The sequence below is a fragment of the Elaeis guineensis genome, chromosome 2 (assembly GCF_000442705.2).
Source record: "Elaeis guineensis isolate ETL-2024a chromosome 2, EG11, whole genome shotgun sequence".
NCBI lineage: Eukaryota > Viridiplantae > Streptophyta > Magnoliopsida > Arecales > Arecaceae > Elaeis > Elaeis guineensis.
This window is the reverse complement of record NC_025994.2, coordinates 95285866-95309953: the sequence shown is the minus strand read 5'-3', so window position 1 is coordinate 95309953 and position 24088 is coordinate 95285866. Positions and strand designations below refer to the sequence as shown.

Genomic DNA, 24088 nt, shown 5'->3' with positions numbered 1-24088 from the left:
AAAAAAAATACTTAGAATCGAGTGTTTGATTGACTAGAAATGGGGGAAAATCAGACTCCAATCAAGAAAAATAGAGGGGTGAGCAAAGAAGACTCACCAGCGATCAACGGAGGCGGCGAATCTTGATCGACGGCAGCGAGTTTCAGCGGTTCAAAAGGCAATAAATCAAGCCAAAATAGGGCAAGAGAGAGAGAGAGATGAGGGGTTTTGGGCGGTCGAACTTGGGCTAAGGTGGCTTGTCTGCTGCTAGAGAGAATGAAGGGAGGGAAGAGGAGGGGAAGTGCTCGATGATACCGATTATAGGGGAGGAGAGGTTTAAATAGGATATGACCATGGAAAAGATAAGGCGGGCCTACCTTCAATGGCCTCCAACAGATCATATCAGTCTGATGATCTTGCATCGACCACCGTTGGGTGGCCTTATCATCAGATGACAGGGATCGGGATCTCTCCTATTCTGATCCCAATTATTTTTGTCAAAAATTCAAATTAAAGTTGGCAATGAGTTTGTCAATTTCCATTCAAAGCTGGCACAGGTAACCTGATTTTACATATGACATTGCTGAAGCTCATATTGATCAATTTCTTATCCCCAGTTCGGCCAATCGCCAATGTCGAATGTTGGTTGCCGACAATGCTGATGATGGTGAATCCATGGGTGAGGGTGGACAGGTCGGCGGGGCTTGGGGTTTGCACTATGATGATCTTTTCGAATATAAAGAAGTACGCCATGTACAGGCCAAGGGGATTTTGATGAAGGGAGGGAGCTGAATCTGGGCACTGGTGAGTGGGTTCAGAAGGTGGATGTTGTAATTACGCTAGAGGGTGATGACCCAACCATGAGAAGAGCTATTGTTAAATTGATCGTGGAAGTCCTCGATGGGGAGGTAGATAGTGTACATTTCAAGGTGGGAGAAGGGGGTAGAATCGAGTGGTTCGGTTGAGAGAGTGTTGGGGTTGTTGCGGCTAACTCTTTGTCGTCTGTCACCGATGAAGAGCATCTACAAGACAAAGTCCTCACAGACCGGAGTTGTATTCGATGAAAACCCTCTGATGCTTAAGTCAGAAAGGAGGTTGGTGAATAGCTAATAAGAATGTTGAGAGTGGCAGAGTCTTAGCCTAGAATTGCCTTATCCATGCTGCTCGTTTACCTCCCATTTTATAGATAATTCTGATGTAACCATCGAGCACGTGGTTCCGCTTTTTATGGTGCTAGATTATTGAGCCATAATCATAGAGTTAGTGGGCTGTTTATTCTCATTAATGGTCATAACACGTAGTCTATAATCATTCATAATGGTTAGGGTATATTGAGCAGATAGGCTGACTATATATCGGTAATACTGATAACTCGAAAGAGATAAATCGGTAGAAGATCCGAATATGCATCGATTGGTAGCTCTAATATGTCGATGGTCTTCGATATAAAGTTAATCAAATTGTTAGCTAATGGTTGATAGTAGTCGACTATCGATCGGTCAGTCGATTGTGAATCGACGTAATGTGCTTATACGGCCGATGTAGGTCAGAGTCGGGAGTCGGTTGACTTGTCCCAATAGTTGCCCCCACTTCTAAGTCCAAGGTGATCCGATATGTATATTATCATGTGGTCTGTCACGTTGGATGAAGGGAGTCATCACATGTTGCCTCGAGCCCCGACTAGACTGCTAGTCGAGAATTCTTTGACTGTTTTGTCATTTCAGTGGCTACAAAATTATTATTGGGTTATCATGTTGATAGGATAATTCAGTATCAGACATCAGTATCGGACGTTATTTTTGAAAGATAATTCAGCACCGGATGATATGATTCTGACTAGTAAATTTTGGCCACGTATCCGAATGTCATTGGATCGGAGCTGTTCATGCGGATGACGGTGAAATGGCATGATCAGGAGTAGGTGCATCGAACTATCCGACCAATAGTCGATCTGGATGTTGCCATGTGTCGTCATCTGATGAGACTCTGATTTGACCACTTCTATCCTAGTCGTTGAGAGATCCTATATATATAGGATCACTTTCAGTCAAACTTTTACTTTATATTTTATCTTCATCCTCTGCTGTAGAAACTCTGCCAGAAGGTCGCCCCAGCACCAGAAGACTCCAAGGTTTCTTCTCTGCATTTTTATTTTTAGCTTTCAGATTAAGTGTTTTTGTCCTTCCTTCTCGGGTCCATCTCTTTTTTGGTTCTCTATAGTTTTTCTTTTCCATGACTAGGGCTTCTTCTTCTCGGGATAGTCGGTCGGAAAATCTGACTGACAACTCTTCGTCGGATCCGAAAGTGGAGGTTTCTTCACTATTTGAACCAATATTGAATGGCTCCGGGAGCAGTATCGTATCCTAGAGCAGTATCAACTTTTTACGTCTGGTGCCGATGGTCGGGTGAGCTCCCCTCCTCCGGACCAGATAGCCTTCTATATTGAATACCTTTGGGCAAATCTTCGATTTTTGATTTTGGAGTTTGTCCGAAATTTGATTGACTATTATGATCTTTGCCCCGCTCAGTTGGCACCGAACTCAGTCCGGCTTATAATTAGCTTTGCTTTGTTGTGTCAGTTAATACCGATCGAGCCTCATCTTTTTTTTTTTTTTTTTTCTGTACCTTCTTTATTCTCCATCTCCATCCTAAGGCCAAGGGTTGGTGGTTCTTCAACCCAAAAAAAGATCTTTCCTTCATCACCGGTCTTCCATCGTCTATTCACGGATGGAAGAACCAATTCTTTTTTGTTGTTTCTTCTCTTTCTTGGAGCTTTCCTTCACGTTGAGGTGATCCAAGAACCGACCCCAACGAGAACAATCAGATAGAGGTTGACAATTGGGAAGACTTCCACTGATTGAAGGATATGATGGTCCCGTCGCAGAGAGAGCTGATGATCGAACAAGCTCTCTACGATGTCGGTCTTAGTTCGATCACCACTTTAGGTATAGCATAGTCGATCACTTTTATTTTTTCTTTGTTTGTTTCTGAATTGTACTGACTTTCTTGTTCTGATTGCAGCTATATAGTCGAGGGTGCGAGTATCGACCGTCGATATTTGTGAGCATACTGTCAAGAAGAGGGCAGCATCCGAAGTTGGACCCTTCCGACCATCGAAGAAAGGTCGGGCTCCTACTTCATCGACAAGGAAATCTGACATACCATCGGCGTCATTTTCTAAGCCGATTTTGGCACTATCAGCTCCGATAGCACTCCTTGAAGTGCTGTCTGTTGAGGATGGGGCGGCAGAAGAAGATGAAGCTCCTTGAAGTGTCGTCTATTGAGGATGGGGCGACAGAAGAAGATGGAGCTATCGTAGCACCATCAGCAGCTCCACCAATCGAGGTTCGGGCTGAGGCAAAAATTACAGTCGAGCTGGAACAATCAACGGCTGCACCGATGGTTCCTCCAGTGGAACCCTCTCGGGCGCAGTCGAGCTCTGATTTTCCTACATTTTCAAGTACGGGGCTGCCGACAGAAGATCGGGGGAAGGTGCTGGCGACTTCGACAGATGATGGATCATCAGTGGGTCACACTGTTCATTTTGACATCAGAGTTTTTGAGGATGAGTGGGCTTTGGCCAATCCGGCATTGGTCAAGTGACTCATAGAAGCTGCTCTTCTCCCAGCTGATTGCAAGGACAGAAAGAATAGAACCATCACCGAGATGTTTTCCTCTTTTTATCCATTGATACTCAGGGTAAGTTTTTCTTCACACCTTCTTTTTTGATTTGATTTGACTTATCTTCTACTTGTAGTTGGCACATGACATGTTTGATTTGGAGATCGACTATCGAAAGATTGCCGACTTTCGTCGGATGTGGATGGACAAAGTGGCGGCCGCCAATGCTGAGAAAGTGGCTGCTCTTGAACAACTTCAGGCGACGATCGAGCGGGAGGCAAAACTTCAGGAGAAAGTCTTCCGTTTGACCGTCGACCTTCAATCTTCTGGAGTCGAATTTGAGTCGGCTCGTCAAGGCATCTTATCTCTTAAGTTAAGGATTAAGAGCAAGAAGCATTCTATCTATTGGCTTCGAAGAGAGAAGGATGGGTGCATCAGCGAACTCAAAGCCGAACATGAAAGACATCGAAATATCTTGGAAAGGTTGGCACTGGCCGATGATGAATCGGCTTCCACAAGAGTTGATGCAGAACTGGCGAGAGCAGAAGCAGAGTCGGTAAAGAAGGCTCTGAATCACGCCATCGAGAACTTCAAGAATTTTGAAGAGTTCAAAGAAGAGATCCTGAAAGGTGGGCTCGTCTCTTATTGCGTCAAATACGAAGACGTTCGGGATGCGATCAGAAAATTATATCCAGATCTTGACTTGAGCAGCATCATCCCTCCCGTCTCGAAAGATGGAGTTGCTGAAGAAGCTACGCCGATCGAAGATGGAGCACCGACAGCATCAGAAGTTGTTCAAGTCTCCGATGCTACACTGGAGTAAAGAGATGGAGATGGCGACTGATGATCGGTGTAATTTTTTATGTTCTTTTTATGCTAAAAAATTTTTGTAATTGGACTTCGGTCCAATTTTATAGCTTTCTTTTCAATGGATGAATGAAAGAATTTTTCAAGTATAGACTCTCTTTCTTTGTATATCTGCAATGTCATAGAATTATTTTTCAATTATCGAATATCAATCGGTAAGTCGAACATCTGATAGTAATTATAAGATTTATTCATTAATTGAACATCCATTGACGTACTTAAGTATTAGGATAAGCGATAATAAATCGAATATCCTTCGTCCGACCTTAGTTGGGTTTAGTATGTCAGGTTATTTGATAATCGATGACAAGCTGAATATCCTTCGATCGATCGTAATCGAGTCGGTATAATTTTAATTCAATCTGGATCATATTGGCATAGTATTTCACTTAGTTAAGACTAAGTCGGTATAATAGTCATTTGACTAGGGGTAGTTTTTACAGTGAAAAGCCGAGATATGTTTGGTACCGAGATACAATTGGTATTTTGGCTTTTACAGTGAAAGCCAAAATATAGTCGATATATCGATTTTTATAGTGAAAAACTGAAATATAGTCGATAGGAATTGACCATCTATTTATCGATTTAAGCTCACTTTGTAGTCTACTGAAACTTGTGATTCTGAAATTCAATGTTTCATTCTGAATAATGTACACACGATAACTTTATTGATAATATATTTTCAAGTCGTCAGCATTCCATGTTCGGGAGATGGTTACTCCCTCTAGAGTTTCTAGCCGATATGCATCCGGTCTAAGTATTTCGCTTATCCTGTAAGGTCCTTCTCAGTTCGGAGATAATTTTTCTTAGTCAAAAGGTCTTGAGACTTCTGCTTTCCTTAGGACCAGATCTCCAGGATGAAAAATCTTCGGTTTAACTTTTGCATTATAATACTGGGCTACCTTTTGCCGATAGGCTGTCATCCGAACTTGAGCTTGCTGTTGGACTTCTGAAAGTTGATCTAAATTGGCTCTCCGATATTCTGAGTTGCTCGATTCACTGTATTGCTCTACCCTTACTGATGGTAATTCGATCTCAAGTGAAATCATCGCTTCTGTTCTATAAGTTAGATTAAATGGCTATTCTTCTGTTGGTATGCGAGGAGTCGTTCGGTATGCTCATAAGACCGAATATAGTTCTTCCACCCAGAGGCCTTTAGCTTCATTCAGTTTGATTTTGAGTTCATGCAGAATCATTCGGTTGGTCACCTCCACCTCTCTATTGGATTGTGGATGGCCGACTGATGTAAGTTTGTACGTAATATAAAATTTTGCACATAACTCTTTGAAATTTTGATTGTCGAATTACCGACCATTATCAGTAATGATGGTGTGATAAATCGAATATGCATATAATTGATATCTGAATGAAGTCTTCCATCTTGCTCTCAGTGATTTATGCCAGAGGTTCGACTTCCAATCACTTGATGAAGTAATTGATGGCGACTACTATGAACTTTCTTTGACCAGATACCAGAGGGAAATGATCAAGTATGTTAATCTCTCATTGTGCGAAGGGCCATGGCACAACAGTTAATGTCAATGACTTGTCGGTTGGTGTTGTATATTTGCATATCTCTGACATGGTTCACACCTTCGGACAAATTCAATTGTATCTTTCTTCATGGTGGCCCAATAGTATCTTTGTCATAGGATCTTATAAGCTAGAGATTTGCCCCTCAAGTAATTTTTACAAATCCCTTCATAGACCTCTCTGAGTGCATAGTCGGCATCTGTTGTTCTCAAACACTTCAGTAAGGAAAGAGAGAATGACCTTTTGTATAGATGACCATTCATTAAAATATATTAAGAGGCCGTCCATCTGAGTTATTTGGCTTCTGAGGGATCTATAGATAGAGTTCTATCAGTTAAGTACCGGACGATCGGATCCATCCAGCTTGGTTCATCAGTCATTTGTAGCACTTCCTCGACTTTATCAATACTCGGCTGTTCAAAGCATTCGACGAATGTCCGATCCAGCGAGCATTCTTTGTCCTTGGGATGTAAAAAATTTTAAAATACTTTAATGTTGAGGTTATATCTTTTACTTTCTGAAGATACTTCATCATAATGGGATCTCAGACTTCAAACTCGTCCTTAATCTCTCTAACAATCAATTATGAGTCGGTGAAGATCTTCAGATTGTCGATATCAAGCTCTTTAATAATTTTTAAACCAGTTAAGAGTGCTTCATATTCGACTTGATTATTGGAAGCTTTAAAATTGAACCGAAGGGCATATTCAGTTATAACCCCCTCGAAATTGATGAGGATGAGACCAATTCTACTATCTTGTGTATCAGATGCTCCATCAATATATAGCACCCATGCTGATGTTAAGTCAGGTTCAGGAGTTGCGGCCTGCTTCATTTTGTCGTTAGCTTTAGCCTCAGGTTTATTATTTGGTATTGTACATTTGACGACGAAGTTGGCTAAAACTTGTGCCTTCATTGATGGACGTGGGCGATATTGTATATCAAATTCATCAAGCTTTATTGTCTACTTTGCTATTCAACCCGACGTGTCAGATTGGTGTAAAATTTTCTTCAATGGCTGATCTGTCAAGACGACAATAGAGTATGCTTGAAAGTATGGACGAAGTCGCTGTGATGATATGATCAAAGAATAGATCATCTTCTTCGCTCGTGAATATCTCACTTCAGTATTGTGAAGCACCTTGCTAGTGTAGTAGATTGATCGTTGAATTCGATTTTCATCTTCTTGAACAAGTACCGAACTAACTGCTTCCATCGATGTCGCCAAGTAGAGATACAAAATTTCTCCGACCTTTGATTTTGTAAGCAGTGGTGGAGATGTCAAATATCTTTTTAGGTCTTTGAAAGATTGTCGACACTTGTCTGACCATTTGAAGTCATTTGATTGTTTCAAAATTTTGAAAAAAGGTAAGCATCTTTCTGCCGATCTTGATATGAATCGACTGAGTACGATGATCCTTCCGTTGAGTTGCTGTATCTCTTTCTTAGAACTAGGATGCTTCATGTTGACGATAGCCTTTATCTTCTCGGGATTGGTCTCGATTCCTCATTGAGACATAAAAAATTTGAGAAACTTCTCAAAAATTACTCCGAACGCATACTTTGTCCGGTTCAACTTCATCTGATGTCGTCGAAGTGTACTGAAAGCTTCTTCTAGGTCCCAAACATGATCAGTAGTTTGAAAATTTTTCACCAGCATGTCGTCCATATACACTTTTATATTTTGTCCGATCTGTGTCTTGAAGATTTTGTTGACTAGTCGTTGATATATGGCTCCAGTAGTAAATATCTTTGTTGGTTACGAAGGCTGTGTGCTCCTCATCTTTGGGTGCCATCCAAATCTGATTGTAGTCTGCAAAAGCATCCATGAAGCTTAAGAGTCAGTGCCCCGAAGTCGCATCAACTAGTTGATCAATCTTCGACAAAAGAAAACTATCTTTCGGACAAGCTTCATTTAGAACTATGTAGTCGATGCACATTCTTTATTTTCCATTGACCTTTCTCACCATCACTACATTGGTGAGTCAATCAGGATAGGTAGCTTCTCTGATGAAGCCAGCTGCGAGGAGCTTGTCGACTTCTTCGTCGATGATTTTTTGTCTTTTAGAAGTAAAAAATTTTTTCTTTTGTCTCACCGGCTTAACCTTTGGATCAATGTTGAGCCGATGGGTTATTACTTTCGAAAAAATTCCTGACATATCAGTAGCCGACCAAGCAAAAATATCGATATTTGTCCTGAGTAAATTTATTAGTTGCTGCCGCTCCGAATCAGATAGCTGCGATTTAATTTGGATCGTCTTCTCAGGATCTTCTTCTTTTAATGGGATAGAAACTAGTTGTTCGGCTGGTTCATCCCTCTTTTCATTTTCTCTTTGGTCCAATTTATCAATGGACAAAGAGTCTTCGAGTTGATTATTTTGTGTGGAAACTAGAAAGTAGCGTCGGGCAAGTTATTGATTTCTACGCATCTCTCCGACTTCATTTTTTATCAAAAATTAGACTAGTAGATGATAAGTCAAGACTATTGCTCTCAGAGTATTCAGACCAGATCATCTGAGTATAGTATTATAAGTCGAGAAAACTCGGACAACTGTAAATATCACGAGAATAGTATTCTGTTGTGGTTCAGTTTTTACGGTTAATGAGAGAGTGATTTCTCCCTCCACAGTGACTACATCTTCTGTGAAACCAACCAATGACGTTGAGACTCTTCTAAGTCGATTAGTCGGCAATCACATTCGAGAGAAAGTCGAGTAAAACAAAACATCTGTAGAGCTTCTATTATCCATTAAATTTTTTTTACATCATAATTAGCTATTATTGTCGAGACAACGATAGCATCATCATAGAAAGTTTGAATTCTTCGAACATCTTCTCTCGAAAAAATTATTACATTATCGAGTCGTCATTTCTTCGCCGACTCTTCTTCGAAAGTTGCCTTCCAATTCTTTTGTCATCTGGAGATCATGTTGATTACTTCCGTCGTTGGTCGATTGTTGAGTGTCTCCTCAGCTTGTGGTTGAGGTTGTTGGCCGGTGGAAGGTTGAGTCGGGCGATCATGTCGGAATTTTTTGAGGTAGCCTCATCGAATCAGGGCTTCTATCTCGTCCCTGAATTGGATGCACTGTTCGATATCGTGATCGTGATCACGATGAAACCGACAGTACTTCTTCCTATCTCAGCTCCTCGATAGTGCTTTCATTGGTAGGGGATGTCATAAGTACTCTTTTCCTTCGATCTCCAATAGAATCTGCGCACGAAGAGTAGAGAGAAAAGTGTAAGAGTTATACCTGCCATAGTTATTCGGCTTCGGACTCCGTCGTCGAGGTGAAGCTCTTTTGTTGACAGTCAGCCTACTTGATTCGGTCGGAGCTTCACTTTTCTTTTGTTTATTCTTCTGACCTTTTTCATCTGTTTAGCATCGGTCAGAAGCAGCTTCATCCCCACAAATGTATGTATACGCGCATTCCAGAAGTTCAGCATAGGTCCGAGAAAGAGTTTTATCTAGAGAATATGTGAATCTGGATCTCTTCAGATCCCTTTTCATGATCGATATAGCCATGTCTTCGTTGAAGTCCCTGACCTCAAGTGTGGCTGTATTAAAATGAGCCACAAAGTCTCTCAGTATCTCTGTCTCATCTTGCTTGATTGAGAAGAGATTGTCGGATGTCCGTGACGGCCTTCGGCTTATGCTGAAGTGGGCCACAAAAGAATATTCAAGCTGCTCGAAAGAGTTAATACTCTCCGATTGAAGCTCAAAATATCAGGCTCGAGCAGTCTTCTGAAGAGTTGCCGGGAAGCAATGCATAAGAGGACATCGATTATCCTCTGGATCATCATGAGAGCTTTATAGCTCTCCAAGTGGTTGATCGGATCGGTGGAGCCATCGTATGACTCCATCTGTGGCATCTTGAATCGAGAGAGAATCGGTTCATCCAAGATGCGTCGAGAAAGACGCTGGACAGTGTAAAAGTCGTAGTCATTGGAAGACTTTCGACCTTCCACTTGAAGTCAGATGAGCTTATGATCAATTTTTTGAAACTTGTGTTCATAATCGTTAAGCCGCCATTGCTGAAAAACTTCGGGGGTGGAACCCCCAGAAGAGCTCAAAGAAGAAGAAGCAGAAGGCGTTCGCGGTCGTTTCTCCTTCTTCAAACTGTGTACACGAGAAGAAGAGGGAGAACGTCGTGAATGGTGGGTGGCACAGTGAGAGTATCAAGAATGCGGTTGTTCGTCTCGTTGAGAGTGTCGAGACAGTCGCTCCGGAGATGAGGAGGGTGAGTGCCATGGAGGACGGTGGCTGTGCCTAGATGGCACCGACTGAGCCACCGGTTGCTCCACTGGCGGCTGCTGCTGCTGCTGGATTTGCTGCTATTGGAAGCTTTGAACCACCTTCAAAACTTTCATTTGCTGCATGAGTGCAACAATCTATACGTTCGTGGTAATCACGGGATGTGAGGAACTGGGCTCTGCCATCGGAAGTGGGGGAGGAACATCATCCCGATGGAAAGATTGCCTCATCGATCCAGTCGAATGCTGAGCTCTGATTCTCAACATGGTTGACTGTAGTCTCCCCCTACCTGGCATGCCAATCTGTTGCGACCAACTTTCTGTCGCCTGTCACTGGTGAAGAGTACCTGCAAGATAAAGTCCTCGCAGATCGGAGTTGTGTCCGGCGGAGATCCTCCGATGCTTAAGCCAGAGAGAGGATTGGTGAATAGCTAATAAGAATATTGAGAGTGGCAGAGTCTTAACCGAGAATTGTCTTATCCGTGCTGTTCGTTTATCTCTTCTTTTATAAATGATTCTGATGTAACCGTCGAGTACATGATCTCGCTTTTTATGATGCTAGATTATCGGACCATAATCATGGAGTTAGTGGACTATTTATTTTCATTAATGACTATAGCACATAGTCGATAACCATTCATAACGATTAGGATATGTTGAGTAGATAGACCGACTATATGTCGGTAATACTGATAAGTTGGTAGAGATAAGTCGGTAGAAGATTTGAATGTGCATTGGCTGGTAACTTTGATATACCAATGGTTTTCGATCGGGAGTTAACTAAATTGTTAGCTAATGGTTGATAGTAGTCCACTATCGATCGATCGGTCGATTGTGAGTCGGCATAATGTGCTTTGCGGCCTATGTAGAGTCGGAGTCGGAGGTCGATTGACTTGTCCCAATAGGAGTTCTTAGAGGAGAATCAACCATGGGCATTGGGCAGGGGGAAAGGTCCAAGAGGAGAGGCAATCCTTGGTGGCAAAGCGCCATAAGGAGGATCAAAATCATATGAGGCGGGCGAGCTTTCCATTTTGTCACATTTGCTGCTCACATTAAACTTGAAGCCTAAAAGTTGGAAACTTTCTAAATTGTTAACCCAAAAAAAATATAGTATTCTATTTCTTTCTTATTTTTAAAATATTTTTTATCTATATATACTATATGATTAGATTATATATACAAAATAAATTAATCATCAAGTCAATATATATTTTTGGATAAATTGATACATAATTTTCAGAATATAAAGTTCGTCAATCTATAGTACATATCTAGATAATATACACTAAGCAAATAAATCATCTACTAATATAATTCATATTTTCAAATAAATTGATATATAATTTTTTAAATATCATATTCATTAGTACATACTACATTACTGGATAATACATATTTATCGACTTTCTGATATACTGTAAATTTTTTTGATACACATTCAATACTGATCCAATGCATATAAAATAAAATGAATCTTTTAAAATATCAAAAGATGTCGGCTAGCTAATCATGGTTAACATAATTTTTTTTTAATCAAAATTTTTAACCAAACTTAGATAATAATAATTTTTTTTAATAATAAATAATATATTAATTTTTTATTGAATGATTCAAGATGCATGTGATAGAATAATTCTAACAAATAAATTTCTCGAAGAATAGAGATGGTATTTTGGATTCCAAGCATGCTAGATATCAAGGATGAGCTAATGCCACCCAGCTTCGATGTGAATAGGACGACTTTACATCACAATCGGACTTGGCAGTCATGGTAGAGGGTGGTCGAAGTGTTCACATCTCAGACGATCAAGGAGGGATGGACAAAACCCTGAGGTCACTCGGCAATCGCTCGTTGCCGTCACCAATCTACTGGGTTTAAGTATGACGACTTCTATGACCTGCTATATTAAAATTATAATTACAATCTCGTGTGTAAACTTTTTTCATATTTGATTACATAAACATCCACATGGAACAACGACCCAAGCCCCTATCTCAGTTTATATGGTTTGGTTGGACCGGTTTATTTCAAATTCTCGCTGTCCCTTTAGGGCTACTAAGCTCTGCCGCATTTCATTATTTTACCTTACCGCATATGGATGTACCAGCATTTCGGAGACGAGAGTGCACATTTTTAAATTGTTTGATGCAACACAATTAAACAAAGCCGGGCAAAAACCAACAATCCACTTGCGTCAAAACAGGAAAAGATATCTGCGGAACCGTCACGGTAGCCAGTTGTTTTTTTTTTTTTTTGGTAAAGACTGCACGAGTAAATGTTGCCATAAACATCGGAAAGAGGCTAATTATAAGAAATTTTAACAGCAAAAGATTGGAAATTCTTATACCATCCATCCAGCCTAGCATGTTATTAAATATAATTAAAAACAAAATACTCTCAATAACACTAAGACGATTGAAAAGCTCGAACCACTAGAAAAAGAAAAAGTAACTCTCCAACCATCACCACCAGCTGCACCTCTGAGGTCCACGCAGCATTACAAAGTTGCACCATAAAGAGCAATCCTACAAAGATCTGGACAAGATACAATGCAGGTCACTTTAACAAGGAAGAATACTCTATCAATAGATGCCTAACCAACACTACAGCTCTAAAGCCCATGTTCGGAAACTGTCATTACTCGACCGATGCATGTCTGCAGTCCCTCACGTCACCAAAATATCACTGCACAATGAAATGATTAATCAGTCTTCTAGCCATACGTACAAGGATTACTACATTCAACTAAAACCCAACTGATTAAAAAATAAATATAAAGAAAACATAACTGAAGAAAAAAAGATAATGAAAAATTAATTAGCTGATGTTCCAAGTTCTTCCTGATGCATGGGTAGAGGGAATGAGGTCGATAGCCAGTAATAACATAAAATAAGTGAAGAAATAATCTAATTTTAAAATCCTAGAAATGTTTCCTTCCTTTTAAATTTGAAATTGAAGGCAGGCAATGTTGGGATGGTTAGTATGAGAGTAAAAACAAATCTGAGGTCATTAAGTACGATCACACTTGCCCAGATTAATGACCAAAGCAGAGGATTCAACATGGGGTCCAAAATCAGGAATCTTTTGGGTCCAATCTCATGGTCCATAGAACCCCATACGGCCTCCAAAAGACAGGTTCCAACAACACGCAACTTGGGTTATTACAACACAATTCACACATAGAACTATCGATTTCAAACCTCATACTTGAAACATGGAAGCTATGGAAATGGAGAAACAAATCAGAATCAATAGAAACACTAACCTGCTGCTGCTGTGGTGGCTGCTGCTGCTGCTGCTGCGGATAGTTCCCATATCCTGGATATGATGCATATGCATACATGTTGGGATCCTGTGGAGGAGCAGCATATCCATATGTATCATAGCCCTGGGCATACCCATAATAGCTGCCATTCCATTGGTTAGGATCCTGCTGTGGCTGAAAAGATTGAACAGGAAACTTCAGTGTTTCTTTAGTTTAATAAAACAACAGAAATAACTTGTCACTTAGAAGATTAATAATGCTCAAATATCATTAAATTCTTGAACCTGTTTATTTGCTGGACTACGACCCCATGAAAGCCGCACATTCTGCCCCCCAAGTTGGGTTCCATTTAACATCTGCAGGGCCTCCTCAGCACATGACCTGAGAATCATTTATTTGAAAAAAAAGGTTCTCCTAAATAGTGTTCAAAGTATAACCCACAAGAAGAAAGCACAAAAGCGAAGGCATGCGAACCTGGCTGCAAATTGAACAAACCCACATCGCTTGCCTACAGGTATCTTTACGTAGACCAACTCACCATATGGGCTAAAAACTTGTCGCAGAAGTTCCTCGGTGACAATTGGATCAAGCCCACCGACAAATATCTGCAGATCAGTATCGGATATCTCAGAACCATAACACACAAATGACATCTAGCATTTAAGGCGAACAGACTACCCACAGTGGTATTATTTGGATCATTCTCAGACTCAGCTCCTGGTGTAGTCTGGTAAGAAGCTGCAAAAGCAATACATGTGAAAATCTACTTCATAGCTGAGAATCATTAACTTACTAGCATGAACGCCATTAATAATCCAATGCTAGCTATGTACAACTCCAAGTAATCCTAGAAAATTCTAGAAATATACAATATATGGGCATGCGGTTCTGTTCAATCAGAGCAACTTCTGAACCAAACAACTTACCAATAGAGGAAGCATAAAATCTGCAACAAAAATACCATATAATGCACAGAATATATTGATCGCATATGGAAGCTGGGATTGTTATGCTAAAGTAATTCATCAGCAGGTAACTGTCAAAGTCAAACACTAAGAAAAAAATTTGTTGCACGGTGACAATCACTATTCAGTTGAAAAGTGAACAAAAAATATAGAAAAATGGGAAATTTTGTTTGTGATGATATAAAAGAAGCTAGCTGCATTAATGTCAGTCCAGGAGTCATCTTGCGTTCTTTGAATTCTAACAACAAGGAGATCATGAATCTTGCAAATCACTGATGCAGACTCTGAAAGAGCGCAAACAATAAAAATGAGAACACTCAAAAAAGGGCTGCTCAAGCTGTTTAAAGCAGGCAGTGTTTTCCCATTCATATAATGGAAGAGGTAGAAAGCCCCAGAAGCTATACCTGATATGCTGTAACCTATAAATATAATGTAAAGCATGGAAAGTATTTCCAGCACCAAAAAATAGATAAAATTAGGAGGCTCACCTTGAAATGGGGAGAATCAAAAGAAATGCTAAAACTTAAAATCATGCCATACCCTCTTGCTTAAACAAAAGAAATCTTCTGCTGGACATGTTCCTTCCCCTCTCCCTCCCTCCTTGCTTTCATCCAGAAGATCTATCCATATAATAATGATTTCCTTCTTAACTTAACATCTCAATGAATCCTCTACTTTAGACAAACATTGATGAATATTTATCTTGTCAGACCCTGATAGCTATTCATCTTCATTATCCCCTGACTTCAAGACCACCTTTTCTCCATGACAAAGCTTATAACCAAATCTACTGGGCCAACGCCCTTCGGCGCATCCATCCCTCCACTTGCCCCATCACCATCCAAATAATCATCAACAAACACATGAACATTTAGGGACAACCTTACAAGTGCACCTTTGCACATCATATATAGTCAAGAAGATATCCTTTACAATTGGTCTTCCCAACCTCTTGATCAACATTTTTTCATGCAAGTCTTCGTCAACTTTCTTATGATGCACTCACATCATTGTGCGACAACTTACTACCATCTCCACCAATTCAATCACTGCCAAACTCTGGTGAGCAACTTCTATGATGTTCTATTTCAAACACAACACTGATAACAATCAGTATATGAAACTAGTTACCAATTGGCAACTGACTATAGTAGGATTTCTGCATTAGTTAAGAACTATGAAAATAAAGTTTGATTCATTGAAGATGAATTAGAAATGCATTGTTTCTAGCACCTTTTGTAACATATAACTTATCTTTGCAGCCAAGTTCTTTTTCTCCCACTACTGTTCATAGTCTATACCTACCATACCACAATCAAGCCTTATACCAACCATTCAGGTTTGTTTTATGCATCCATATTCACCAAGCACTCATATTGAAAACTGGTCATAAACTGAAATCTACTATATCCAAAAAGTGTTTGAATGTGATTTTATAATTACTCATTAGAAAGAAGTTGAACTAGACATACACGGACATAGCTAGCCACCTTTAAACAATAACTAATCGCAATATGCCTGATGAGGATATGTATGTTACGTCATCTAGTTCAAGCAATCCACACCACTAGCTATATACTTTATAATATTCAATGTTAGTGAAAAATATTCTGAAGTATCCATAAAAAGGTATTAAAAAAAAAGCAACCTGCAAACTGACATATAACCATGGGACATGTTTAAATTATGACAAATTTGAACAAGCTAAAATTTACCACATTTGTATTTATAGTGGACTAGCGATGACCAAGAACAAGAATGTGGCTTCTAGATCTACATTGTCTACCATGTGTTTTCCACAGCAGGGGAACAAAAACAAAAATTAAAGGTTAAGCAGCTGGGCTAGTTGCAGAGGGGATCAGGTGTGTGTGCCTACACACATTTATAGATAGAAATAGAATAACATTATAAATACTTGCCCAGATTTCTAATGCATGAACAGATATATGGGTAGGCATTTTTATCACATGCACATTCATGCCAACATAAACAAAAAGAAACAGGAAAAAAAGCATTTCCTGTTTGTAACACATTGTTTGCTATATAGATAATGAAATGAGTTCATCAAGGGAGGGCTAGAAATTGAGCTTGAGGTTTCAGTTCTTGACATGGTTACTTAAGAATATGGATTAAAAACTTGCGAAGTGAAACTCAGAAGAGCAAAAGAAATAGAAAAGATATGCAATGGATTCCAAAGAAAAGCTGAACTAGAGATACATAATTTAGTAGTTGATGGCATAGAACAAAATTAAGTTCAATCTGTTTGATTCACACATAAGTACATATATGGAGTTACGCAACCAAAGCCATGGACATTAAACATTAACAAAAGCCAAACAAAGAAACAGAGGAACACATAGAGATAACATGGTATTAAGCTATGTCCTCTGCTGTTCTTCAGAGGCAAGCACAAAGAAAAAGAAAAATAAAGAATAATAAATAGAAAAGGTGCATAAGTCATTAAAAGATATCAGAAAGGAAACAGATAATTTGTGGCAGGATTTTGCAACTTCTAACATTGATTTGGAATAGCAAGCAATGTTTTCATCTGCTGTTCACGTCATGACATCACAGGGCATCCTCATGAGATTTATTGAAACCTCCAAAATAGGTTCTTAATGAACTGCCGCTTAGATTATAAAATTACTGCTATCAACAATGCGATCACCAATATATCTGCCCTCAAAAAATTTAAATTAGTATCGAATTATGTGATAACTCAGCACTTTGGTTAAAGCAGCAATCATTTTAAGTCACAATTAGTCATGAAAAATGAGATATGATGATACATAACAAGAGTTATAATGCTATAAAGGCATTAAACCACCGAAGCTAGACAAAGAAGGATACATCTAGGAGGCTGAATAATGACTGGAAACATTATTTCAGGCAATCCGAAAATATAATCAAGAAAATCAAATACCAACAAGAACTGCTTTTACCCATGAAAGGATAACCCAAAACATAAACCCAAATTCATGAAAGAAAAATAATATGAAAATTAGATTCATGTATAGCTACAACAAGCAAAAAAGATAAAGCAAAATTTTTTGACTCACAAAGTGACTAAAATAGTGCCATTTAGAATGATCAACTAAAAACATAAAAAATCAAAAGGCAATGGAAATCGAATTTGACTGATGAGTGTTCAAATAGAAGAAATTGAAGGATTTATAGCGGGAATGCAGATAGATCTCTTCCTTTGAGGAATAGAAGTAAATTGTGAATATAGACAGCTTTTATAATTAAAAAACTGAAGAGATAGAACGAAAATGTAGCATATAATGCCACATAAAAACGCTTGGGAACCAAATTATCACAAAATTAAAAACACTGACCTAACTGAGGCCACGCATTATAGGCGATATGCATCTCAGCTGAAGTCAATTCCAGGCCCTAAATGAAGATAGCATGGCATCCTGCTTCGAGACAACATGAATTTTTATAAGACTTTATTACTTAAAGCTACGTGTAAATGAGCCACACTTCACAAAGGAAAGTGCTAGGAAGGAAATGACTTTTGTACATCTATCGAAGCAATGCCACTTATCTTCAACTGAATGACTGGAAAATAAAACATACTAAGGATAACATTTAGCGGATTCCACTACCACGCTAAGCATTCAGCTGATGTAAATACAGAATATTTAAAAATGAAATATACATATCAAGAGACGATCTTTATTGTCCCTGCAAATCTCTCTATAACTATAAGCAATGCGAAAAAGAGGTTCACCATAACAGTAAAAAAAAAAAAAAAGAAGAAGGAAATTACTGTTATATTGCCACCTACCATTTGAAGAATACTGTTGAGCACCACCTTTCTTGTTAGCTGCTGGACCAACCCGCATAGGCCTTGATGAACAGTAAACTCCATTCATTTCAGTCATAGCACGTGTTTGTTCATTTAAATCTCCAAACCTAACAAAGCCATAGCCCTTGGATCGCCCGGTAAGTCTATCTGAGACAACTTTTGCTCCCTTAACCGATGAGTAGCGATTTTTGAATGTCTCTTGTAACAAGTAATCTGTGACATCTGAGGCCAAATCCCCAACAAAGATTGTATAATCAGTGCTATCATCACGCCTCTCACCCGATCCACAGGTAGCCCAATTTAGTCTGAAAGTTTGCTCAATATTAGGCATCATTTGGCCGTTATACGTCTGAAGAACTCTTTCTGCAGTTGCTCGAGTTGCAAACTCAATAAACCCATAACCCTCTGATTGCCCAGTCTGTTTATTTCGGATAATTTTCACAGAAAGAACCTGTGATCATGAACAACACAAAGAGGAATGACCCAAATAATTCCAACGCTTAATATAATAGCAACCATTACTAGTTCTACATGGATAAATAAACCAAAATAATTACCCACTTGCATCTTTAATTGGTACTAAAAAAACAAGTCCAATCAAATTTCAACAACTCAGTCATTTTGGTTTCATAAAACCAATAGCAAACTAAGATTTTGTTTTCCATGATTTTCACTTAAATATCAAAGCATCTACACAATCTAGCAACTGCATCATATGGATCACATACGTTAGGAACATTAAGATGGTGCAGATCATATGGATTAGGGCAAAGTCAAGCTTGCCAATACAATGTCTATGTTTCTTCTAGTGCACCATATATTAAAGCTGAAACCTTCCAAGAAGGTAGACAAGTTATGAATTTATGATTATAAATTATGTAACTATTGTATCCCAGAGAATGTTCAAAACTTCAATGGATAGCAAAGAGTAAAATATCAGCAAGCAGAACCTATAAGTGTAAGACATGCCAATGAGTGATCTTGCATACCCAAGAGAAAAGTTAGGCCCAAAAAGAGTATATCATATAGAGGGATCATCTAATAAGACAATACCAACATGTGTAACAACCTTGGCAAAGTGGTCATTTAGAACAGAAAGGAACCAAAGAAGACTTGAATAGAAGTGGTGAGATATGACCTTAACATGCCTCTCAGGTTGGAGTACTTAACATTGGATAACAGCAACCAAAGGATGGTAAAGTAAGGCTTTGCATTGATGTAATCTAAGCTCATCTAGGTTGTGCTGTTGTTGCTAACCTAATGTTTTCATCAATGGGGAATATTAAGAACCCAGGGGAATCATGCCTGCTTACAAATGGGACAAGCTTTGGAACCAGCATTGTGCTTCTAGCATCTCACAAACCAAGACTGGAAACCACTTTCCTTCCACATAAGAATAATTCTACAGTAAATAAAAGAAGTATTTGTGATACCCTCAGAAAAAATTAGTACCATTGACATATCATCCCAAATCACAGATCACAGTATTTTCAGCAGCACATTATGATATGGCAGAAACCTAGCCCCTCTAGAGAGTTCTACTGTAACCATTAGAACTATGTCCTGAGGTAGTGACCCAAATCCTAAGCAAACACAAATCCATATCAATAATTCCAAGTACAATCAATTATGTGTTAAAATCAAAACCTTCTCTCCTTCGCTGTTTCATTTTCAGGTTTTCCTAATTCAATCAATTGGGCAGGCTTTTTCTTCCGATGCTTATCTTCCTAATACTGGCAATTATAATTTAAATCTAGAAGGATAGATATCTATATATTTACTTATTCAATTAAATCAATTGGGTATTCTTTATCTTCATATGCCTATCTTTCTAACATTGCAATTATAATTTACGACCTGGAAGGTATAAATCCATACTTTAAATTATTCAGTAGCTCTCTTACCTTGGGAAATCTCCTGTATTTAATTATTCCGTAACTTATTACAATGCATCTTCCACTGTTTCTACATGATGAGACATGAGAAACCCTAATTCTCTAATAATTACATGGAATTGGATCCTAAACTTAATTGATTGACATTAAACTAACAATTTCAAGACCATATTACGGATCGTAGTTTACCCAACAAGCTACTAAAACAAAAAGAATCGAGAAAATAAAAGAATTAAAATATTACATTAATCACGATGCAACTGATGAGAATCGTCAAGAAAACCATAAAAGACCATTCATGTAAAGGAAATAAAAACAAGCAGACCGACTAGGACCGATTAAGAAGCATTGCTTCAAGAAGTGTTTGGAAGAATAAAAGTAGAAATGTTAAAACCTCTCCAGTCGAGACGAAGCACCCAAAAAGATAGTTCTCATCCATCCAATACTGCAAGTCCCCGATCCAGAGCGTCCGGATCTCGTCAGCCGAGGCCGGCTGTGGGGCCGGGTATTGCGGCTGGGGCTGCGGCACCGACTGAGGCACCGGCGGCGGGATCTGGGACGGCTGCTGGTTCCACATCGGCGGCGGCTGCGCCTGGTAGTACTGCGGCTGCGGCGGGGGCGGCATCACCGTCCACTGCTGCGGTTGCGTCTGTTGATGCTGATCCATCGGAGGGGGAGCCATCGATGGCTGCACCATCCCGCCGGCGGGCTGCATCATCTTCGGAATAATAGAATAAGAACGAACCCTAACCCCAGAAAACGAAAGAGGGCGACCAAACCCTAACCGTAAACCTTGCAGACAGAAGGGTAGAGGAGACCAAACCCTAACCCTATACGAATATCGGCGGTGGCCGGAGAGGGGGAGCGGTGGGTTAGAAGAAACCCTAACCCTAGCGAGAGAGCACGAGAGAGATTGAGGAGGGGGCCACGGTGTTGCAAAGGAGCGATATAAGAAAAAGACCGAGGAAGGGTCCACAGGGATTTGGGCACCGCACCGGAATCCCGTGCGGGGCACTTACAGCTGCAATCAGCTCGTATGCGTACGTGTGCGAAAGGCCAGAGGCGTTGTATCTTTCGCGCAAAAGAAGGATTCCTTCTTTCGCGATGTCAGTCGTTCGATCGTACAATATCCGCTTCCATCTTTGCAGGTAGAAGAAAAAAAGATCAATCATTTTTTTCACTCAAAAGATACAATCCAAACCCAGAAGCCCAAATCGTCACATTGATATGAAATACAATTTTTTTTGTACACCGCCAACGTCCATAAAACCCAACATATAGTATACCATCTCATCCGTTTGGATCACTTGCTCATCAATTTTTAATATATATTTAATATCTATAATTTTATTTTTTTATTTAAAATTTTAAATAATAAAAATATATTTTTTTAAAAAATTATGATATCGATATTCTATGTTGAAATTATGATTTTTTATGTTATAATTTTTTTACAAGATATTATAAAGAAAAAAAATATTTTTATTATTAAAAAATTTATGAAATTTTAAAATTATAAAAATATTTTTATTAAAATTATGATATCAGATAGAAAATTTATGATATTTTGTGTAAAAAATCATAATTTCAACATAGGATGTCATAATATTGACACAGGATGTCATAATTTTTTCATAACAAAAAAGATATTTTTATCATTCGAATTTTTAAATGAAAAAGTAAAATTACGAACGTTAAATACGTATTAAAAAGTAATGGCTACGTGATCCAATCGGACGTGATGGTGCATTTTATATCTGATTTTCTATACCGCAAGCGGTGTACAAAGAATTTCTCTTAATATAAAGCATATGCTAGACTTTGCCGAGCATGCGACTCATTTTTTAGAGAATAAAAATTTATCCAAAAATCTATTGTTTTAAGTGGATATCTTTCATATAATATTCAGATAAAAAAATAATTTATTTATATTATTTCATGCATTAGAAAATAACTCCAAAATCTATTGTCTATGTTTTTCTATATTACTACTTCCTTGAGATCTATCCATATTTTCTATGATATCTTTTATTATATAAATATTATTATATATAATAGTTATATTATACTATATTATATTTTATAATATTTTATATTATATCATATAATATTATATATGAATAATATAATATAGTATATTATTATTATAGAATGAGAGATATTTTAGGAAAAAAATTATAAAATATTTTTTATTGATGGAAAAATGACTTATCTACTTTCTGCGTAAAATTTTCTTTCCATTTTATGGGTAAATACCCTTTATGTAAAAACAACTTTCTCATCCACAAAGTATGAGGATGTGGATAAGATGGTTAATAGAATAATTGGTCAATTTTCTTATGATATTTACCTATTAAAGAATACGTCCTTAAGCAAATGTTTGGTTTATATTTGGAGAACAAGTTAGTTCTTTGATTTTATCTTAGGAATGAAAAAAGTTTGCTTTATGGCTTATGCATCTTAAGATTTATTGTTTGAAGGATAAATAACTTAGTTATTCCTATTTTCTTATATAAATTTTTTTAAAAAAATATTTTAAATATAAATAATTTATTCATATTTTTTTTGCATTCCTACCTTCTCAGATAAGTTACTAAGATTTATCTATATTTTTATAATATTATTTATTATATATATTATTATATTATAATATTATATAATAATATATTATATTATATCATAATAACATCATACTATTATTTGATTATATTATATTATATTGTATTATATATATTATAGTGTATTAGATCATTATATATATATATATATATATATATATATATATACACACTTAAACCAAAAAATTTTAGGACAAACCAATTATTTTCAAACTGACTCAAGCAAAAAAAAATGTGTTCATCCCCATGATATTGATTTGAGATTAAATTCAATTCTTCGAGGAATGGCTTCTCAAAAAGTTAGTTTCAACAATTAGGTAAGAGCGCAGCTTGAGACAATCACCGTTAAGATAAGAAAGTGATGTTTCATTTCGATTCAACGGAACGGGGATTGAGAGAAATAATATATTATAATATATAATATGATATAGATAAATACAAGATAGATCGAGGTCCATGTGGGGTATAATATTGTATGAGCTCAACTGTCCATTTGGGGTGGCTCTCGAAGTGACAAATGCATATGTTTTTTAACCTGCCAGTTGTTAATTTAAATACGAAACAACGGATTTAAAGATTTGATTAACATCTTCTTTCAAATTTCAACTCGACAGGATTTCACATCAAATTTAATTTGACGCTGGCTTCCTGAAGCTCCATTCCCCAAATTCGTTCTCCGAAGCATCTTGTTGGATTGATACCAGGCCGCCTGCGAGGAAGTGAGGGCAACAGAGGATTATACGTCGATTACAGGCGGGATATAGCTTCAAGAGATGCTAGGCGAATGGTTTGGATCCGCCGTGATAGGCCAGCTGGTTAACATGGCCCGTTCCTATCTAGACGACCGGAACGAGTGGCGGGCCGGCGTCAGGGAGAACCTCCAAAAACTGGAGAGGCATCTCACAAGGATCGGTGCCGTGGTGGATCTCACTCAAGGCAGATCAATCAAGAACCATAACTTGGAAGCATGGCTGACCAAACTCAGAGAGGCAGCTTACGACGCCGAAGATGTGCTGGATGTGTTCGACTACAAGCGCCTTGGAGAGCAGGTTGATTCATCGCCTTCATCTTTCTCCCACCGCATCACCAAACGTCTTCGGACAATTGCATGTAGCTTCAACTTCTGGGATGACGGCGAACAGAGGTTGAAAGAGATTGCGGAAAGATTCGATAGAATTGCTGCCGACGCATTGGATTTTGTCAGGTTGTTGGAGTCGGGTGATTGCTCGCTCGCCACCTTGGATGAGAGATATCCGAAGAAATAGTCTACGGTCGATCT

General features: G+C 38.4%; 2 protein-coding genes across 2 annotated transcripts; one reads left to right on the top strand and one right to left on the bottom strand.

The window, feature by feature from the left end:
* Positions 1-12567: 12567 nt before the first annotated feature.
* Positions 12568-21122, bottom strand: LOC105051401 (polyadenylate-binding protein RBP45). Its single transcript, XM_010931845.4, has 7 exons — positions 20586-21122; positions 18276-18747; positions 14200-14255; positions 13992-14122; positions 13802-13898; positions 13518-13691; positions 12568-12937 (listed from the first exon to the last, which is right to left on the bottom strand). The coding sequence occupies exons 1-7, from the start codon at positions 20907-20909 to the stop codon at positions 12935-12937; spliced, it is 1257 nt and encodes a 418-aa protein (XP_010930147.1). The 5' UTR covers positions 20910-21122; the 3' UTR covers positions 12568-12934.
* Positions 21123-23582: 2460 nt separating this feature from the next.
* LOC140855324 (putative disease resistance protein At1g50180) lies at positions 23583-24074 on the top strand. The gene has a single exon (XM_073251201.1). The coding sequence runs from the start codon at positions 23583-23585 to the stop codon at positions 24072-24074; it is 492 nt and encodes a 163-aa protein (XP_073107302.1).
* The last annotated feature ends 14 nt before the right edge of the window (positions 24075-24088 follow it).

Excerpts from the sequence above, each read along its gene's own strand:
- LOC105051401 (XM_010931845.4), bottom strand. The coding sequence starts at position 20,909 with ATGATGCAGCCCGCCGGCGGGATGGTGCAGCCATCGATGGCTCCCCCT. Across the intron at positions 18,748-20,585 it reads GCTTCGTCTCGACTGGAGAG|GTTCTTTCTGTGAAAATTAT; the intron begins GTTTTAACATTT and ends TCATGATCACAG. Across the intron at positions 13,899-13,991 it reads TTTGTTCAATTTGCAGCCAG|GTCATGTGCTGAGGAGGCCC; the intron begins GTTCGCATGCCT and ends AATGATTCTCAG.
- LOC140855324 (XM_073251201.1), top strand. The coding sequence starts at position 23,583 with ATGCTAGGCGAATGGTTTGGATCCGCCGTGATAGGCCAGCTGGTTAAC.